Below are 18,594 nucleotides of genomic sequence, written 5' to 3'. Positions count from 1 at the left end.
GCTACGGGAATTCCACATGTGGACAACTTTACAACTTTCTGGAATAGGCCGACTTCCTTCAGACATTATGGATCTCATCCAAATAGGCTTGAATCCAATCTGATGGCAATGAACATGCAGAGATGAACTGGCCCTCGCTCCCCTTACCCCTAAATTTACCACAACGCCACGTCCGTCAGATTTCATAGAAACGAAAGGTTTTGATACATTTTCATGTCCAATGTCTTAAGATGATTATGAGTGAATTTGAAGCCGGTCAGATTAGATCTGTAGGAGGAGTTTGCTAATGTACGAGCTGTGGAAATCGCAATAATGGCGCTAAAATCGGGAAAAAATTTGAATCTTTGAGTCTGTGTCTTTATGGAGCTGTTACACATAGTTCTGATATCCCTGTTATCATAACACATAGAGGTCTGTCATGCATGTTAGGCTCAGACATATGAATAATCTGTTCATATGATGTTTCGACACATGCATCAACTTCAGCTCCCAGCACAAGGCTCAAGCACAAGCATAGGCTTAAAATGGCACTCTACAATCTGAGATCTCTATCCAGTAAGAAGAACAAACTAATAATTACAACCGGCTTGTTGAACTGTGTTCTCCAAACCAATCCAGGGTCAGTGGTCGTGGCCTGGTGAGTGTTTACAGGAAGAGTTTCAAATGTAACCCTGTGATGAATATTCTTCCTTTGAAGTTCTCACTTTTAAATTTAGTGGTCTCTATCTGATCATTTATTTATCGTTCATGCTACCGATTACTACTGATAACTTTAAAGAGAGTATGTACGGACAAACAAGTATTTATATTCAGAAAATTGGACCTTGTAATTACCCATAAGGAGTTGTTAATACTCTCTCGCTCGCTCCTTGTATACTTGCATCTTTAATGACCAAAATGTCTCAGAGTTCGGTGCATTCTTTGATAATCAAAGCCCAATCCTGTCTGAATGCACGCTAATGGACTGGCTGACTGGTTTTAATTGAATCTGCTTGTCTTCACTAAATATTATGCACCTCTTAATGTCAGGTCCTGAAAAAGAAAGCAGCATTGGATAAACCACCATGAAAGGGAAAGTAGAAAAGCAAAAGAATCCAGTCTCCAAGTACATTAAAACACTATAATAGCATTATCATTAAGGATGTGAGAACACACTATTTGGTAAATTCAGCCTCTCCTTGTGTCCCAATCGAAAGTGATGCTGATTGTGAAATGTTTTTATCCTATTTAACTGATAAAGTGAAGTCAAATGGAGCCTATATTACCCCCAATGCCACTTACTCTGATGTTAATCACCTGCAACAAGATCATTTGAGCCAGTTTCATCCCATTACCTTGTCTTGAACTTTCAGAAACATTATCATCCAGCCTTCTTGATATAATACCCACAAAGTTTTTACTAAAAAGTAATGAAAACAATCAGTTCCTCTTTGCTTTCTGATTTTAACACACTGTTAAAACTATTACAAAAATGGTGTCCAATGAACTTCTCTCTGCACTGGAAAAGTTTCAATCTGGTTTCTGGAAGTATGACAACACTGAGATTTCTCTGCTCCATATTACCAATGACCGTTTAATGGCAGCTGATGATAGCATGTGCTCAGTCCTTATAGTCATAGTCCTGGACATTAGTGCAGCCTTTGTGACAATTGATCACAGCATCCTGTTCGACAGACTTAAGTAATTGGTGGGGACCTTTAAACAGGTTTTCATCTTACCTTTCAAAATAGGAGGTTCAGTGTCTCTGTAAACAGATATTTCTCTTCATTTCCTTCTGTTGAGGACAGTGTGACTCAATGTCCCTTTGGCACATTATTCATAGACGTGGTGTCTCTTTCTGATGTTATGCTGATGATACTCAGGTGTACCATTAGATGAACAGATCCAGATCATGACTGCCTTTATGTCTAAACGTTTTCTTCAGCTGAGCTCAAGCAAAACAGAGATCCCAGTCATTGGTTCCCAGCACATGGTAAAACAAATTCTGCCATCTGCTGGTTCCCTAGTGGATCGTATTAACCCTCCTGTTGTCCTCGAGTCAAGGAAGGAAGGGAGGAAGAAGGAAGGAAGGGAGGAAGGAAAGAAGGAAAGGAGGGAGGAAGGAAGGAAGGAAGGAAGGAAGGGAGGAAGGAAGGAAAGGATGGAGGAAGGAAGGAAGGAAGGAAGGAAGGAAGGAGGAAAAGAAGGGGGATCGAGGAAGGAAAGAAGGAAGGAAGGAGGGAGGGAAGGAAGGACAGAAGGAAGGAAGGAAGGAAGGAAGGAAGGAAGGAAGGGGGATGGAGGAAGGAAAGGAGGAGGGAGGGAAGGAAGGAAAGAAGGAAGGAAGGAAGGGAGGAAGGACAGACGGAAGGAAGGAAGGGAGGAAAGAAGGAAGGGGGATGGAGGACAGAAAGAAGGAAGGAAGGAAAGAGAGAAGAAAGGTAGGAAGGGGGATGGAGGAAGGAAGGAAGGAAGGAAGGAAGGAAGGAAGGAAGGAAGGAAGGACAGACGGAAGGAAGGAAGGGAGGAAAGAAGGAAGGGGGATGGAGGACAGAAAGAAGGAAGGAAGGAAAGAGAGAAGGAAGGAAGGAAGGGAGGAAAGAAGGAACAGTCTTTTTTAACTTTTTAAGACACAGAGACCATTTCAAAGGCCTTCATCTCATCATACCTGGATTATTGTAACAGTATTTTAAATTGACTGTACCAAAAATCTTTTGAATGACTCCAAACTGTACAGAAGCCTCTTTAGTCTCTTCATAATAACATACTTTTATCGGGAGCCTTTCCTAATTTTACTCTCTTAGTCTTCTTTATTCCTGTTTTTCCTACATTGAATTGTTTTTTATACACTAAACTGTTTTTTTAATCTGTTTTTCTTTTTAAAAACCTAATTATTTTATTTTTGTTACCTTTGTGAAGCACTTTGTAACATGGACTTTGAGAAGTGTTCCATAAATAGAGAATATTATTATGTTTTAATGGGGTATGACGGATGCATGCATGGAGATTAGTTCAGGAAATGCACCCGAATATTTGTAGTCTACAGTTACTGGACTCTGATACATCTCATAATCCTGTAGTGAAATTATAGAGGGAGATACTGTATCTCCCTACATGGACCCGAAAACAGTTGGCAACACATTTCAGTTCAAGCCCAAAATAAGTTCCACACAACACAAAATGAGCGTCTTCCAGTTGCTACATTTGACACTAAGAGGGTTTCATCTGGAGGCATGACACAAGTGTCCTGGCTGACAGTTTCAAATAGGAAAAAAAAGACGAATTCAGGATAGTGATGCCAATTATTGTCTTTATTGAAATGTTTAAGAGCCTTCAACCATATGTTCATATTTTATGAACTTTGTTAAAAGGCATAAATTAGATGATGACTCTTACTCTTCAGCCTAAAAAAAGGAAGTGAAAATAAATAAACAATAGTTCAAATCAATGAAACAAACAGTAGAAGTTATTTTGTCTCTTCATGTGGAAGACTATAATGATTTGACTATTATAAAGTGGGATACTGACTTACAATATCAACAGTGAAAGTGCACAACATTAAAAACAACTGATATTGTGACCATGCAAACAACCTATAACAAATGTACCTTTCCATGATCACGGCTCTTGGCTCTCAGCTTGTTGACCTGAGACTCAGCGATGTCAGCACGCTCCTGAGCTTCCTCCAACTCATGCTGGACCTTCCTGGACCTGGACAAGTGAGTGTTGGCCTGCTCCTCCTGTGAAGGGTGGTGGGAGCAACATTCATTTAGTTACAAGACAAATACTATAACTATTGAATCACCTGTATAGATGATTGGTCTCATCAGTGTATTTGACTTACAGCTTCTTCAGCTTGTCTCTTGTAAGCTTTGACTTTGAGCTGCAGCTTATCCACCAGATCTTGAAGTCTGTGCACATTCTTATGGTCCTCTTCAGTCTACACAGATAAAGGCTTATAAGTGATGAAGAATAAATAATACAGAGATATTAAGGTAGTTTTTTTATTTACACAGGAAATACCTGGTAGGTCAGCTCCTTCACTCTTCTTTCATATTTGCGGACTCCTTTAACAGCATCAGCTCCGCGTCTCTGCTCGGCCTCAACTTCATTTTCTAGCTCACGCACCTGAAAAGTGATGATAAATGAGATATCAGTATTATATATAAAGATCACTGTTACGTCCTATGTCTGTGTGTTTTGTGTATCTGCCCTTTGTTTAACCCTCCTGTTGTCCTCGAGTCAAGGAAGGAAGGAAGGAAGAAGGAAGGAAAGGAGGGAGGAAGGAAGGATGGAGGCAAAGGAAGAAGGAAGGACAAGAGGGAGGAAGGAAGGAAGGAAGGGAGGAAGAAGGAAGGAAAAGATGGAGGAAGGAAGGAAGGATGGAAGGAAAAGAGGGAGGAAGGAAGGAAGGGAGGAAGAAGGAAGGAAAGAGGGATGAAGGAAGGAAGGGAGGAAGAAGGAAGGAAAAGAGGGGGGAAGGAAGAAAGGGAGGAAGAAGGAAGGAAAGGAGGGAGGGATGAAGGAAGGAAAGGAGGAAGGAAGAAAGGGAGGAAGAAGGAAGGAAAGGAGGGAGGGATGAAGGAAGAAAAGGAGGAAGGAAGAAGGAAGGAAAGGAGAGAGGAAGGAAGGACGAAAGGAGGGAGGAAAGAAAGAGAGAAGGAGGGAAGGAGGGAGGGAGGAAAGAAGGAAGAGAGGAAGGAAAGGAAGGAAGAAAGGAAGGGAGGAAAGAGAGAGGAAGGAAAGAAAGAGAGAAGGAGGAAAGGAAGAAGGACGGAAGGAACCGGGTCGTAACATCACAGTCAATCAAACATATATATAATTTATTTTGCATATTGAAAGTGTGGTCCACCTCCAGAAAATGATCCATCGTGATCAGTGCATACCCTTGTCTCCAGTTTCTGGAGCTGCTTCTTGCCACCTTTCATGGCGAGGTTCTCAGCCTCATCCAGACGGTGCTGCAGGTCCTTGACTGTGATCTCCAGGTTCTTCTTCATCCTCTCCAGGTGAGCGCTGGTGTCCTGCTCCTTCTTCAGTTCCTCGGCCATCATCGCAGCCTGAAATTATGAAGTTTTCAGAATTTGAATTATATCATCAGTGTAAGGCAGTATACACAAATGTTCAATTATTCATAGAACTGAAGAGTTAGAGGTATAAGCTCACATCAGTGATAGCCTTTTTGGCTTTCTCCTCAGCATTTCTTGCTTCCTGAATTGAATCCTCCACTTCACCCTGAACTTGCACAAGATCAGCCTCCAGCTTCTTCTTGGAGTTCAGGAGACTGGTGTTCTGAATATTAAAAAAGTCACATTTGTTATGTATTGCAAAGTTGGTATGTATATTTATTAACCCTCCTGTTGTCCTCGAGTCAAGGAAGGAAGAGAGGAAGAAGGAAGGGAGGAAGGAAGAAGGAAGAAAAGGAGGGAGGAAAGGAAAGAAGGAAAGATGGAGGAAAGAAGGAAGGAAGGAAGGTAGGAAGGAGGGAGGAAGGAAGAAGGAAGGAAAGGAGGGAGGAAGGAAGGAAGGAATGGAGGAAAGGAAAGAAGGAAGAACGGAGGAAAGAAGGAAGGAAGGAAGGTAGGAGGGAGGGAGGAAGGAAGGAAGAAGGGAGGAAGGAAGGAAAGAAGGACAGAGGAAAGAAGGAAGGGAGGAAGGTAGGGGGGAGGAAAAAAGAGAGAAGGAGGGAGGAAGGGAGGAAGGAAGGAGGGAAGGAAAGAAGGAGGGAGGGAGGGAGGAAGGAAGGAAGGACAGAAGGAAGGAAGAAAGGGGGATGGAAGAAGGAAAGACGGAAGGGAGGAAAGAGAGAGGAAGGAAATAAAGAGAGAAGGAGAAGGAGGGAGGAAGGAAAGACGGAAGGAAGGAAAGGAGGAAATAAGGAACAGTCAAAACAGACGGGGTTAAGTATAAATAGAGTTTCTTGTGAATCATTGAACATACAAACCTGTGAGTGAAGCAGTCCGACACGCTCACTAGCATCAAGCAACTCCTGTTCAGCGATTTTGCGTCCTCTCTCTGTCTGCTCCAGAGCGGCTCTCAGCTCCTCAATCTCAGCCATCATCAGGCCGTTCCTGCGCTCCACCATGGCAACCTGCTCCTTCATGTCTTCATTTCCTCTGAGAGCTTCATCAAGGTGCAGTTGGGCATCCTGACAACACATAGAGGGAAAATTATTGTTCTTTTCTTTTTGGCTCTTTAAAATGTGTTCATTCATTGATCAGACGAAGCTTACCTTGAGATGTCCCTGGACACTCCTATATAGTTTCTGGGTCTCAGCAGCCTGCCTGTTAGCATGGCTCAGTTGGATCTCCATCTCATTCAGGTCTCCCTCCATCTTCTTCTTGATTCTCAGGGCATCATTCCTGCTCCTGACCTCAGCATCGAGAGTGCTCTGCATGGAGTCAATGATCCTTTGGCTGTTCCTCTTTATCTGCTCCATCTCCTCATCCTTTTCTGCAAGCTTTCTGTCTATCTCACCTTTGATCTGGTTAAGCTCTAGCTGAACACGGAGAATCTTGGCTTCCTCGTGTTCCAGTGCTCCCTTAAGGAAAAAGTTGATGTATCTAAAGGTTACCAGTCTGTCTCAGAAAAAATAAAGAAATATATAGGCAGGTATTTCATCATATAAGTGGTCTAATATTAAAATTTCGATTTTAACCTCTGCTTCCTCCAGAGCTGTCTGAAGTTCAGACTTCTCAGTCTCAACGGTCTTCTTGGCTTTCTCCAGCTCATTGATGGTCTTTCCAGTCACACTAATCTGTTCAGTCAGTTCTGAGATCTCCTCTGTCAAATGACCAAAACCAAAATCCAATTTAGAGAAACTTAAGACTGTGCAGGATACATCATATCTAGAAAATTAGGATTTACCACCACAAACCCTCATGCCAAAGCCAAGAAAGAACCATTACAATCACTGTAATAGTTACATTAAATACAATGGGATTGACATACGTTGCAGGTTCTTGTTCTCTCTCTTCATGGTCTCCAGATGATCCAGTGTCTCCTCGTAGGAGTTCTTCATCTTGAACATTTCAGTGCTGAGAGATCGAGACTCCTTCAGGGCTCCTTCCAGCTCTGCCTGGCCCTCCTCATACTTCTGTTTCCATTCTGCAAGGACCTAAAATTATATGAATGAAGTTAGCATTTACATTAATATAATTATGTTTAAATATGTTTTTTCTTTCCTTATTACTATTTACCTTATCAAAGTTCCTCTGCTTCTTGTCCAGGTTTGCAGCCAGAGAATTAGCTCTCTCTACATCAATCATGAGGTCCTCCACCTCACCCTGTAGCCTCTGCTTGGTCTTCTCCAAAGAGGAACACTTTGAGTTCACAGCCTCGATGGACTCCTCAGCATCCTGCAGACGCTGGGCAAGCTTTTTCCTGTAGTAAGAAAGTGTTGTCTTTTACTTAATTGCACATACAGATGACAAACTGAGTGAAAAGCAAAAATGTCATTCAAAATGATTTATTTATGTAAGAGTAAAAAGGTTCTATGTACTTGGCTTCCTCCAGCTCCTCAGTGCGCTGGATAGCATCAGTCTCGTATTTGGTTCTCCACTGAGCCACTTCGCTGTTTGCCTTGGACATTCCTCGCTGTAGCTCAGCTTTAGCCTCCTGCTCCTCCTCATACTGCTCTCTGAGCAGATCACAGTCATGGCGGGCAGACTGAACACCATGGGCCAGGGCATTCTTGGCCTAACACGGTACCAGGGGTAAAAGTATCTTTGTGAGTCTTCTTCAAAATGTTTGTTGTCATGATAATTTTTATTTATGTTACGTTGCATTTCATTGAAAGATCTCAAACCGCAAATATCATTCAACATCTTTTACCGATCCATACCTGTCTCGCCAAAATTCAACATTTCCTCAACAGATGTGTCTCGGCCAAAAATAAATGATTATATTATAATGCTGGAAAGCAAATTGGCTATTAGAAAATCAATTAATATTAATTTACTCTCTGCTCTAGTTCACTATAATCCATAATAAGTGGAAATAACGAACCATTCCATTATTTTTTTGGATGATGGAAGGATTAAAAGGGGGAATTTTCTGAGGTAATCACATTTTGAAGATGATTGTGTTTGGGATGTCTCTATCATATGTGCTTAAAATTACGTAACATGAAGTGGAGTACTCAGTTCCACCAGTATTAAAGTCTAATAACAGGGAATAGAAACATGTTATACCTTCACTTCCTCCTCAACGTGCCTCTTGAGTTCCTCAATCTGCTGAGTGTAAGCCTGCTTGCTTCTGGTCAGCTGGGAAACAATAGCGTCTTTCTCCTCGAGCTGGCGGGACATTTCACCTGAATGATAAAAAAATATATATAAATAAATCAATTTGTAAAAAAAAAAAACAGTGGACTTGCCCACAGATGGTTTTATTTGATGTGTCTCACCATTCTCTGTACTGAGTCTTGCCCTCTGTGCATTAATGTCATTCAGCTGGCGGACGTGCTCTTCATTCTTGGACTTGAACTCACTCAGCTGGTCTTCAAGAGTTCTGCACATTTTTTCCAAGTTGCCCTATTTAAGCAACACAAACATGTACAAACATGACTATCCTTGGTATTCTTCTAACCTCATTGCCATACTGCACACAAACACTTACTTTGGCTTTAGCTATAGCCTCCATGTTGCTGGACAGGTCGTCAATCTCCATCCTGTACTCGCTCTTCTCTTTTTCCAGCTTCTGCTTGACACGCTGGAGGTTGTCGATCTGCTCTCCCAGCTCCGCGACAGTATCAGCCTGCTTCTTGCGGAGAGCTGCTGAGGTAGATTCATGCTGCAGGGTCGACTCTTCGAGATCACGGCGCAGCTTCAGGAACTCAGCCTCACGCTTCTTGTTCATCTCGATCTGAGCGGCTGTCGCTCCGCCAGCTTCCTCAAGTCTCTCGCTGATCTCCTCAAGTTCCCTGGAGAGGTCAGCCCTCTGCTTCTCCACCTTAGCCCGAGCAGACCGCTCAGCCTCGATTTCTTCCTCCAACTCCTCAATACGAGCCTAGGGTTAGTAATATCAAGAAGGAACTTACTGTAACAGGTTGTTTTTCCATCACTGAGTATAATATCCATGTCAAACACTAACCTGGAGTTCCTTGATCTTCTTATGAAGCTGTGCACCAAGAGACTGTTCATCCTCAATCTTGCTGAGCAGCTGGCTGACCTCAAACTCCTTCCTGGATGAGGAAAAAAACTCTTATTGCAGTTATAGATATAGTTTTGACTAGGGATCATTGTGTTGCATTGTGGCACTAGTTAAATGTAAGGATTAACGATGAAAAAGAAAAGTTACTTCTTGATTTTCTCATCAGATTGCTGCTTGTCATTCTCCAGATCCATTATGGATTCCTGGGCCAGTTTCAGATCTCCCTCAAGCTTCCTTTTGGCTCTCTCAAGCTCCATACGGAGCTTCTTCTCTTGCTCCAGTGATCCCTCAAGCTTTTGAGATAATTTTATAATGTTGACATTGAATCATGTTTTAATCATGAAATGTTAATTCCAACACACAAGCTAGTAAGTTTTCTCACATCGTCCACTTGCTGTTCCAGTTTTATCTTGGCCTTGGTCAGAGTGTTGACTTTGTCCTCCTCTGCCTGCAGGTCATCCAGTGTCTGCTGGTGAGCCTCTTGGAGGGCTTTCTTCTCCTTGGTTAACTTGGCAATACACTCATCTTGAGATGCCATCTCCTCTGTCAGATTTTTCACCTAAAAGTGGCACACAGGTACATTTAAATGTCACTAAGTAGGCTAAGTATGGACTTCTTTTCCTCCTTTTGTATACATTTAGATTTTAATTAAATGTACCTTGTTTTCAGTTGCATGTTTCTCCTTCTCCACTTTAGCCAAGGTGAGCTCCAAGTCATCAATATCTTTCTTCAGCTCAGAGCACTCATCCTCCAGCTTCCTCTTCTTTGCAGTTAGCTCAGCATTGACTTCCTCTTCATCTTCCAGTCTCTCGGTTGTCTCTTTGAGTTTAGCCTCGAGTTGGATCTTGCTCTTGATCAGACCTTCACACCTTTCCTCAGCATCTGAGAGGTTTTCAGTTTCCTATATTTGGAAAATACATTTGGTAGCCAATATACTAGATTGGATTAACTATTAAGATATAAATGTATTACTTAGTATTCCTTTGGCATGTAATATTAATACTTTGGCATACTTTGGCAAGGCATTTATACAATGACTACACAACATTTGAACTTCATGTAGATCGGATTTAAAAAAGTAATTAACTGCAGTAAATTAGTACAAAAAAATAAGTATGTATGTATGCTACTCACAGATGACACTTGCAGTTGCAGGTCATTCTTTTCCTGCAGCAGAGAAACCATTTTCTCCTCCAGCTCCTTCTTCTTGGACAGAGCAGTAGCCAGGTCTGTCTTCATCTTGTCATAGTTCTCCTTCATCTGGGCCAGCTCTTTCTCAGTCTCGGCACTCTTCAGAAGTGGTTTGAGCTTGAAGTACAGATTCATCCATGGCCAGTTTTTCACATTCATGAATGAACGGAAATTGTACTGGATGGTATAGATTGATTCTCTGGAGAATACATATAAATAAAGTGTTAATGTAACTGTAAAACTTGTGGGGTTAACAACATGACATTTGGACAATGTTCAAATTGACAGTATGATGATCTTACCTTCTCTCCGTCATCTTAACATACTCTCTCCTCATGATGTATCCTCTGCAGAGAGCCTGAGTCATGGTTACCAGCTCACCCAGTTTGTCATCTCTCATCTCCTCCAAGGTACCCAGCAGACCAGCTTTGAAGAACACCTGTGTTGTCAGTTTAAGGAACAGCAAATATTGACACGAGACATCTACACAAGTAAACTCTGTCAACATTGTCTATAAGAATGTACCTTAGTGTGCCCAAACTTGTACTGAGTGTGGTCCACATCAATGGAGCCAAGCAGCTTCTCTGCAGCTTTCTTGTTGTCAATGAATTGTCCCTCAGGGATTACACTGGCATTCAATATTTTATATCTACAACAGAAAAGTATATTGACCCCATATCCTAGCTGGCAACTCAGCTGAAATCAACTTGACTTATGTTTACTGGAAATTGCATCACCTCTGCTTGAAGTCACCGTAGAGGATTCTGCTGGGGAAACCTTTTCTGCAGATTCTTATGCCTTCCAGCACACCGTTACACCTCAACTGATGGATGACCAAGAAATTCTCCATAAGACCTAAAAACAGCATACATAGTGTTAAAAATATTTCTTCATAATACTTCATGCAGAAAGTACAAAAATGTGGATTATGTTCTTCTTACCTGGGGTCTTTGTTTCATTGGGAATCAGGCAACGGACAAAATGAGGGTGAGTGCTCCTCAAATTGGTCATCAGCTTGCCCAAGTTCTCCTGTGGATCAGCGCTAATCATTTAATAATGTCCTACCCTTTAAGATACTATATTAAAATTATTTCAAAATGGTACTTCACTGTTATCAAAGAAGGATTTACATACTCTGAACATAGCAGACACAGTCTGGAAGGAAGCACCTTTCTTCTTTCCCTTTTTGCCGCCACCGCCAGCATCTGTGTTAACAATTCCACTGAATTACTGCTTTTGCTTTACATGCTCAGTTTTCTCCCCACATGAAAACTGTACTATACAAGAAATGTAAATTAATAGATTACCAGTTTTTGCTGATTTGTTTCTTACCGTCACCTGAAGAATGGCTAGCATACAGAAGACTAAGCAGTTTGTTTGAAGACTTCTGGTAGAGCTGGATGACTGAGTCATTCAGGGGGTCCTTGTTCTTGTCCAACCAGCCATTGATATTGTAGTCCACTACACCAGCATAGTGAGCTAGGGAGAAGTGAGCCTCAGGCTTGCCCTTTGCAGGTTTTGGCTTCCCAAAAGCCTGGGTCTTACCAAGATGCTGATCATGCAGCTTGTTTTTGAAAGTTGTGTCAGAGGCCTTGGGGAACATGCACTCCTCTTCAAGGATGGAGAAGATGCCCATTGGCTGACAGGAAATGATGTCATATGAACAATTATCTAGCTGGTACTCAGAAAGCAGGAAATCAGTTCTACAGGACGTTGTCTTACCTTCTCGATAAGCTCAATGCAGGCCGCCAAGTCCATACCAAAGTCAATGAACTCCCATTCAATTCCTTCTTTCTTGTACTCCTCTTGCTCCAGGACAAACATGTGGTGGTTGAAGAACTGTTGCAGTTTCTCATTTGTGAAGTTAATGCAGAGTTGCTCAAAACTGTTGAACTGCAATTACAGAAACAAAAATGAGAAATTACAAAAATGTATTCAACTGCATGTCAAAATACTGTTGATCTCGCTCATATATCATTTATTTTCTAACTACTCACATCGAAGATCTCAAATCCAGCGATATCCAACACTCCAATGAAGAATTGTCTTGGCTGCTTTGTGTCCAGCATCTCATTGATACGGATGACCATCCACAAGAACATTTTCTCATAGACAGACTTACACAGAGCCATGACAGAATTGTTGACCTAGAAATAAAGATTTTAGAAGGACGATCATTCAGAATTATATTTGCATGGCAAAATGCAAATGTACTTTCATTTCTTCAAACATTACATTTTCTTTATCTTACCTGTGGTACGGTCTGACCTTTGGTCACCATCTCGTTTCCAACCTTGACTCGGGGGAAGCACAGAGCTTTCAGCATATCAGCTGAATTCAGGCCCATGAGGTAGGCGATTTTATCAGCCTCTGATGGAAAGACAAACCTTTAGCTATCAATGAACTGGGATGTTTAACATTACACAGTGCATATTGATAGATCTGTTTTGAGATATTTTCATCAGAATTACCCTCTGTGCCATCAGGTTCAGCCTGCTCCTCACGCGGCTTCTGCTTGAATTTCATATTGCCATGATGCATCACAGCACCAGTCAGCTTGAAGATGCCCAGCTTCTCCTCAGCAGTGAAACCCAAGATGTCAATAGCTGCCTGTGTTGTACATGAAAGAAGTTGCAAGAGGTTCATTGAATATTCTTAATTTTACATTTTTTAAATAATGCATGAATTGATTTACGAAATGCACGATGTAGGACATGTTCCTAATCAACATCCCACATTGCATTCCTGGACCAACATTGAGCAACATGGAGCATTGTAGTTTTCTGGAAAAAACTTACAATGTGAACACATTTTGGTGCTGGCTAGTTGAACCATACTTATTTATAAAAGAAACACAGTTTTACTAACTTTTCCTTTAATACTGACTTGCTTACCATCGGGACTCATACAAAAGCAATGGTATCCTGACTGTTATTAGGTACTGGGATGAAGTCCTCAGAGCGAATGTCAGACCTTACGCTGGTGCAGTGGGCTCTGGGTTCCTCCTGGTGCAGGATGATGCCCGGCCTCATGTGGCCAGAGTGTGTAGGCAGTTCCTGGATGACGAAGGCATGGATGCCATTGACTGACCCTCATGGTCCCCTAACCTAAATCCAACCGAGCACCTATGGGACGTTGTGTATAGGGGCACTGGACACTGCTAGGTACCGCCACAGACTGTCAAGGAGCTCACTGATGCCCTGATCCAGGTCTATGGGGAGATCCCCCAGGACACCATCCACCAACTCATCGGGAGCATGCCAAGACGTTGTCAGGAGTGTATACAGGCAAGCCACATTATGAGATGCCATGATGAAATTCACGCAAGTTGGGTCAGCCGGTGATTTCAACTTTTTACTTCGGTATGATTTTGAATCCAGCCCTCAATGGGTTGATGATTTTGGTTTCCATTGACCATTGTTGTCTTTTTATTCTCAATAAAATATACAATGTACATCAGTCAAGATTTTCAACTTGAATCATTTGTTCATTAAAGATCCGATGTGCGATTTAAGTGTCCCCTTAAGTTTTTTGAGCAGTGTATTTTTTGCAAGATTGCAGTGCAAGTGTTGATCCAGGCAGTGGTTGATTGCAATGTTGGGCCAGGAATGCAAAGTGGGATGTTGAGCTAGGAACATGTCCTACTTGACTAAATATCACATCATGATTAAAATAATGGAAAATGGACACTTTACATCTGTTGCAATGAACTCCTCTATATCATCAATGCTCTTGACAGTCACTTCACCCTGACTGACCATATGGAAGTCATAGGGGTTGGTGGTGATAAGAAGAGCCTCTGCAAAAGGTTTGAAGAAAAAAAATGCTTTTAAAATCCTGCAAAATTCCTAGTGTTATTGTCATAATTCTGCTTTTGTAATTCCTAATTGTTGGATGCTGTTGTAACATACCCAGGAGCTCTGCCTTGTGGCCAGTCATCAGCTGATAGAAGATATGGTAGCTCCTCTCAGCAGACAACTGGAAGGTGACACGGGACTTCTCCAGCAGATCTATAAATAACCATCAAAGTCAGATAACGGTATCACTAACATGACATCATACAGTGGAAAACCTAGCGTCATACCTATGTGTAAATCCAAACAAAAGTCCCAGCATAAAATGTAAATATTACTTACATGTTTCAATATCAGCTGAGGCCAGTTTGCCCGAGGTCCCAAAGTGAATTCTGATGAATTTACCCTAGACACATCGGATTAACGTCAGCATGATTCATCATATTTAGCCCAATAAGATTCTTTGAGGTCGACTTTTGGCCCTTTTAACACTTACAAAACGAGAAGAGTTGTCATTCCTCACAGTCTTGGCATTACCATAGGACTCCAGCAGAGGGTTGGCTGCAATGATTTGATCTTCCAGTGAACCCTACGAGAAGATATATAAAATAAACCATAAACAGGAAACAAATGTTTTGAGTAAAGGCAACCAGTTTTACCTGCATTTTTCCAGGTATTGGCTCAGTCTTCTTGGATCCAGTCACTGCAATTGTTGCAAAGTACTGGATGACACGCTTGGTGTTGACAGTCTTACCTGCACCGGATTCTCCGCTGTGGGAAGAGAAAGATAACTTGAGTGTTGTGTGTTTTTTTCCATATCTGTAAATGTCCTTTAGTTATTCAATGATTTGTACATTACTCACGTAATAAGGATAGACTGGTTCTCACGATCTGAAATGAACAAATGTTTTAATGTCTCAGTAATAACCTTATATCGTACAAAGTCATATTTCATGTCATATCTGCTGTATCTCGTTGTGTGTCTCATAAATATATTACCAGTGAGCATGAACTGATAGGCATTGTCGGAGATGGAGAAGATGTGAGGTGGTGCCTCAATCCTCTTCTTGCCTCTGTATGCTCCCACAACCTGAGAATCGTACACAGGAAGCCACTTGTAGGGGTTCACGACGACACAGAACAGGCCGGAGTAAGTCTGAAAAGAGAAGACAATTCATCCTTAACTTCATTTAACACTTGCTTTATTTAACACTTTATTAAACACATTTGACATACATATTTAAACAAACATTATCAGTATGTTAAGTTTATTGATGACCTGTGTGTATTCATGTGTATGTTAATTTAAACACTCACATAGATCATCCATGATGAAAAACGCTCTTTGAGGTTAAACAGCACAGCAGGCTCGTTGAGGTGGGTCATCATGGCCATGTCCTCAATTTTATCATACTTCGGAGGGTTCATGGCATGGATATCATCCTCTTTTACAGTGACAGTCTGAATGAGAAAGGCAGTTAAAAAAAATTAAGACAGTAATTCATTTTTGGGATGGAAGTAATCCTCTTTTACTGTCAGGGTCTCAAATAGTGTAAAAGGCCTATCAAGGGTTTAAAAAGACTCTATGTCAAGTATTTCAAATAAAGTATTTGTTCGCCTACCTTTCCTGAAAGTGTCTCAACAGTTGCTTTACCACCCTCTTTTTTGACGAGTTTACCCTTGAGATACATGTCTTCAGGATCAGTCACAAAAAAGGCCGTTTTGGCATCAAATGGAGCATTTTGAGCCTCGATCCTCTCCTTCTCAGGCTTCCGGAGGTAAATGGACGCAGGCCCGTAGGCCGCCATCTCTGCATCTGTGCTCATGATGGCACTTTAGAGGGGACTGAAAACAAGATGAGTTTGAATTATGTTGAATATATTTAATTCTGATATGGTTTAAATGATTTGCATGTCATGTCTGTATCTGATGTCATGAATCTTGTGTTGTATTTTAACATCTTACCTCAGTTTGTCCCAGATGAGCAGCACAGTATCTGTTGTAGTTTAAGGATACTGTTAAAGAAAGATTGATATGGTCATTACACAGGACTCAACCTTAAAATAAACTTTTACAGTTATATGAGTATCTACACCACTATGACTATTTTTATAGCCTCTCCAGTCATTTCAAAATATTTTGGTTATTAAAAGATCTCAATCACATTATCATTATAGAGCCTTTCTAAACCAGTAATTAAGAGCAGTTGGAAAAATTAAAGATGCCTCATGCTTCACTAAAAAGAAACAACTTTGATTAATAATACTATCCTGTCAAGATCACTTGACATTAAAAACATGATGATAAAGTGTCACAAGAGATTCATGTTTCAGTTCATTTGGAGTCAAAGAAAATAATATGAGCATACAAAGAAAGCACTTACCTGGGTGATATGCCTGTCAGTTCTCAGAGGAGCCTGAAGCAGCTTCTTATATAGCGGCTGGAACTGCTTGGTTGGCAGAAGTCGGTCAAGTTTCACTGTCATCTTGAGACCCATCTGTTGACATTTGAGGTTAAGTAAGCTTTTTGTGTCTAATATATGTCATTGCTAAACTGTAAAAAAAAAAAAACCTTCTATATTAAGCTAGCTCACAAGGATCTGAAGTAGGTAAACATAAAAATGAAAATAAAGAAAATAATAAAGACAAATACATATTTAACTATTTTTTAAATCTATGAAAGGGGTTGTGCCATGACATCCATTTTTGAACCCATAAATTCTCAGTAAGATTTACTTTAAATGTCATTGGTATTGAGTGTGATGATATCATGAAAGATGTTTGTAGTGATTCATTGAGCTTGGCTGCATGTCTGCATATAAAACATGTCTTGGTGATAGAGAGACAGACACATAGACAGACAGAGAGACAGACAGAGAGCTAGATAGATAGATAGATAGATAGATAGATAGATAGATAGATAGATAGATAGATAGATAGATAGATAGATAGATAGATAGATAGATAGATAGATAGATAGATAGATGGATAGATAGATAGATAGATAGATAGATAGATAGATAGATAGATAGATAGATAGATAGATAGATAGATAGATAAATAGATAGATAGATAGATAGATAGATAGATAGATAGATAGATAGATAGATAGATAGATAGATAGATAGATAGATAGATAGATAGATAGATAGATAGATAGATAGATAGATAGATAGATAGATAGATAGATAGATAGAAACCACAACAAAGTGCACAGTAGAGGTCCAGTTCAGAGTTTCGATATAATAAAGAAACAGTTTGAATGACTAGTAAAGTGTAAAAGAAGTCACAGAGTGTACAAAGAGCACAGTGGTGATGATGCTGCTGATGATAATGATAATCCACAAAGTGTGTCCCAAAATAGATGCAGTGAAATAGATTCCCTGCTTTTCAAACCACAAATTTGCTCCAATAAATAATTTACTCTGATAAATTTAGATTCTGACTCATTTGAGAGGGGATTTCGTCATTTTATGATATGAGGTCGTCTTTACTTACCTTTGCAATTAAACACACATAGCCAGGAATGGAAAGCTGTTATGGAGAAGCACCCTAGTGCTGCTGGTACATAGTTAGCAGGACACTAGCACATCTCATATTCCTGTCATAAAACTGTTTGTTAAGCCCTCACCATAAAGCTCAAATGATATTGCACCTTTCCTTAAAAGGACCAGAGGAACATTTGCCAACTTGGCTGAGATAAGACCTATAAAAAGTCCCACTCAGATATGAAACGTCTTTATCCTCATGCCACATTTGATTCAAATGTTGTTGCTGTTATGGAAAGTTGGTGTCCTTGATCAACTATGTGGCTCTGGTTTTGATACATTACTGGCATTGCCTCCCAGTAAAATGACCTGAAAATAACTGACAGCTGTACAAGTGCCTTTTAGTAGCATTAGCATTGAATTAAACATGAATGAACTTTAAAATATAGTTTTAACATGAATAATTTTATAACCTTATAACTTGGCTGAAGGCTAAATAAATGCATAAATAGCCGGGCTTCTCAGGTACTCAGTGAACTTGTGGGCTTTGTTGTTCGGGGGATGAACATGTGAACTTATTCACCTACAGAACTCAAAATGTATCATGACTGGGAACATTTTAAACTCAAACTGAATCAGTTTTGACCTCGTCTGTTTTGACTGTTCCTTCTTTCCTCCCTCCTTCTCTCTTTCTTTCCTTCCTCGCTTTCCTTCCTTCCTTCTGTCCTTCCTTCCTTCCTTCCTTCCTTCTGTCCTTCCTTCCTCCCTTCCTTCCTTCCTTCCTCCCTTCCTTCTTTCCTCCCTCCCGCCTTCTCTCTTTCTTTCCTCCCCCTTACCTTCCTCCCTTCCTTCTTTCCCCTGTCCTTCCTCCCTTCCTCTTTTCCTTTTTCCCTCCCTCCCACCCTCCCTCCTACCTTCCTTCCTTCCTCCCTTCATTCCTTCGTCCCTCCTTTCCTTCCTTCTTCCTTCTTTCCTTCCTCCTTTCCTCCCTTCCTC

The 18,594-nt window shown here is 40.9% G+C and overlaps 1 protein-coding gene across 1 annotated transcript; it reads right to left on the bottom strand.

Annotated features, from left to right (window-relative positions):
• Positions 1-3,572: 3,572 nt before the first annotated feature.
• LOC133999459 (myosin heavy chain, fast skeletal muscle-like) lies at positions 3,573-15,952 on the bottom strand. Its single transcript, XM_062438645.1, has 38 exons — positions 15,734-15,952; positions 15,429-15,572; positions 15,111-15,267; positions 14,975-15,002; positions 14,771-14,882; positions 14,608-14,700; positions 14,454-14,517; positions 14,229-14,327; positions 14,013-14,116; positions 12,789-12,927; positions 12,569-12,687; positions 12,315-12,464; positions 12,040-12,210; positions 11,635-11,956; positions 11,452-11,522; positions 11,259-11,346; positions 11,055-11,172; positions 10,843-10,966; positions 10,620-10,756; positions 10,261-10,516; positions 9,785-10,027; positions 9,509-9,685; positions 9,274-9,419; positions 9,067-9,157; positions 8,593-8,982; positions 8,381-8,507; positions 8,169-8,287; positions 7,478-7,674; positions 7,176-7,359; positions 6,928-7,093; positions 6,635-6,759; positions 6,209-6,517; positions 5,921-6,124; positions 5,143-5,268; positions 4,866-5,036; positions 4,003-4,107; positions 3,824-3,919; positions 3,573-3,719 (listed from the first exon to the last, which is right to left on the bottom strand). Exons 1-38 carry the CDS (start codon positions 15,935-15,937, stop codon positions 3,573-3,575), a joined length of 5,823 nt encoding a protein of 1,940 aa, XP_062294629.1. The 5' UTR covers positions 15,938-15,952.
• Between the last annotated feature and the right edge of the window lie 2,642 nt (positions 15,953-18,594).

The sequence above is a fragment of the Scomber scombrus genome, chromosome 18 (assembly GCF_963691925.1).
Source record: "Scomber scombrus chromosome 18, fScoSco1.1, whole genome shotgun sequence".
NCBI lineage: Eukaryota > Metazoa > Chordata > Actinopteri > Scombriformes > Scombridae > Scomber > Scomber scombrus.
The sequence above is the reverse complement of the archived record's forward strand: the minus strand, read 5'-3'. Positions and strand labels throughout refer to the sequence as shown.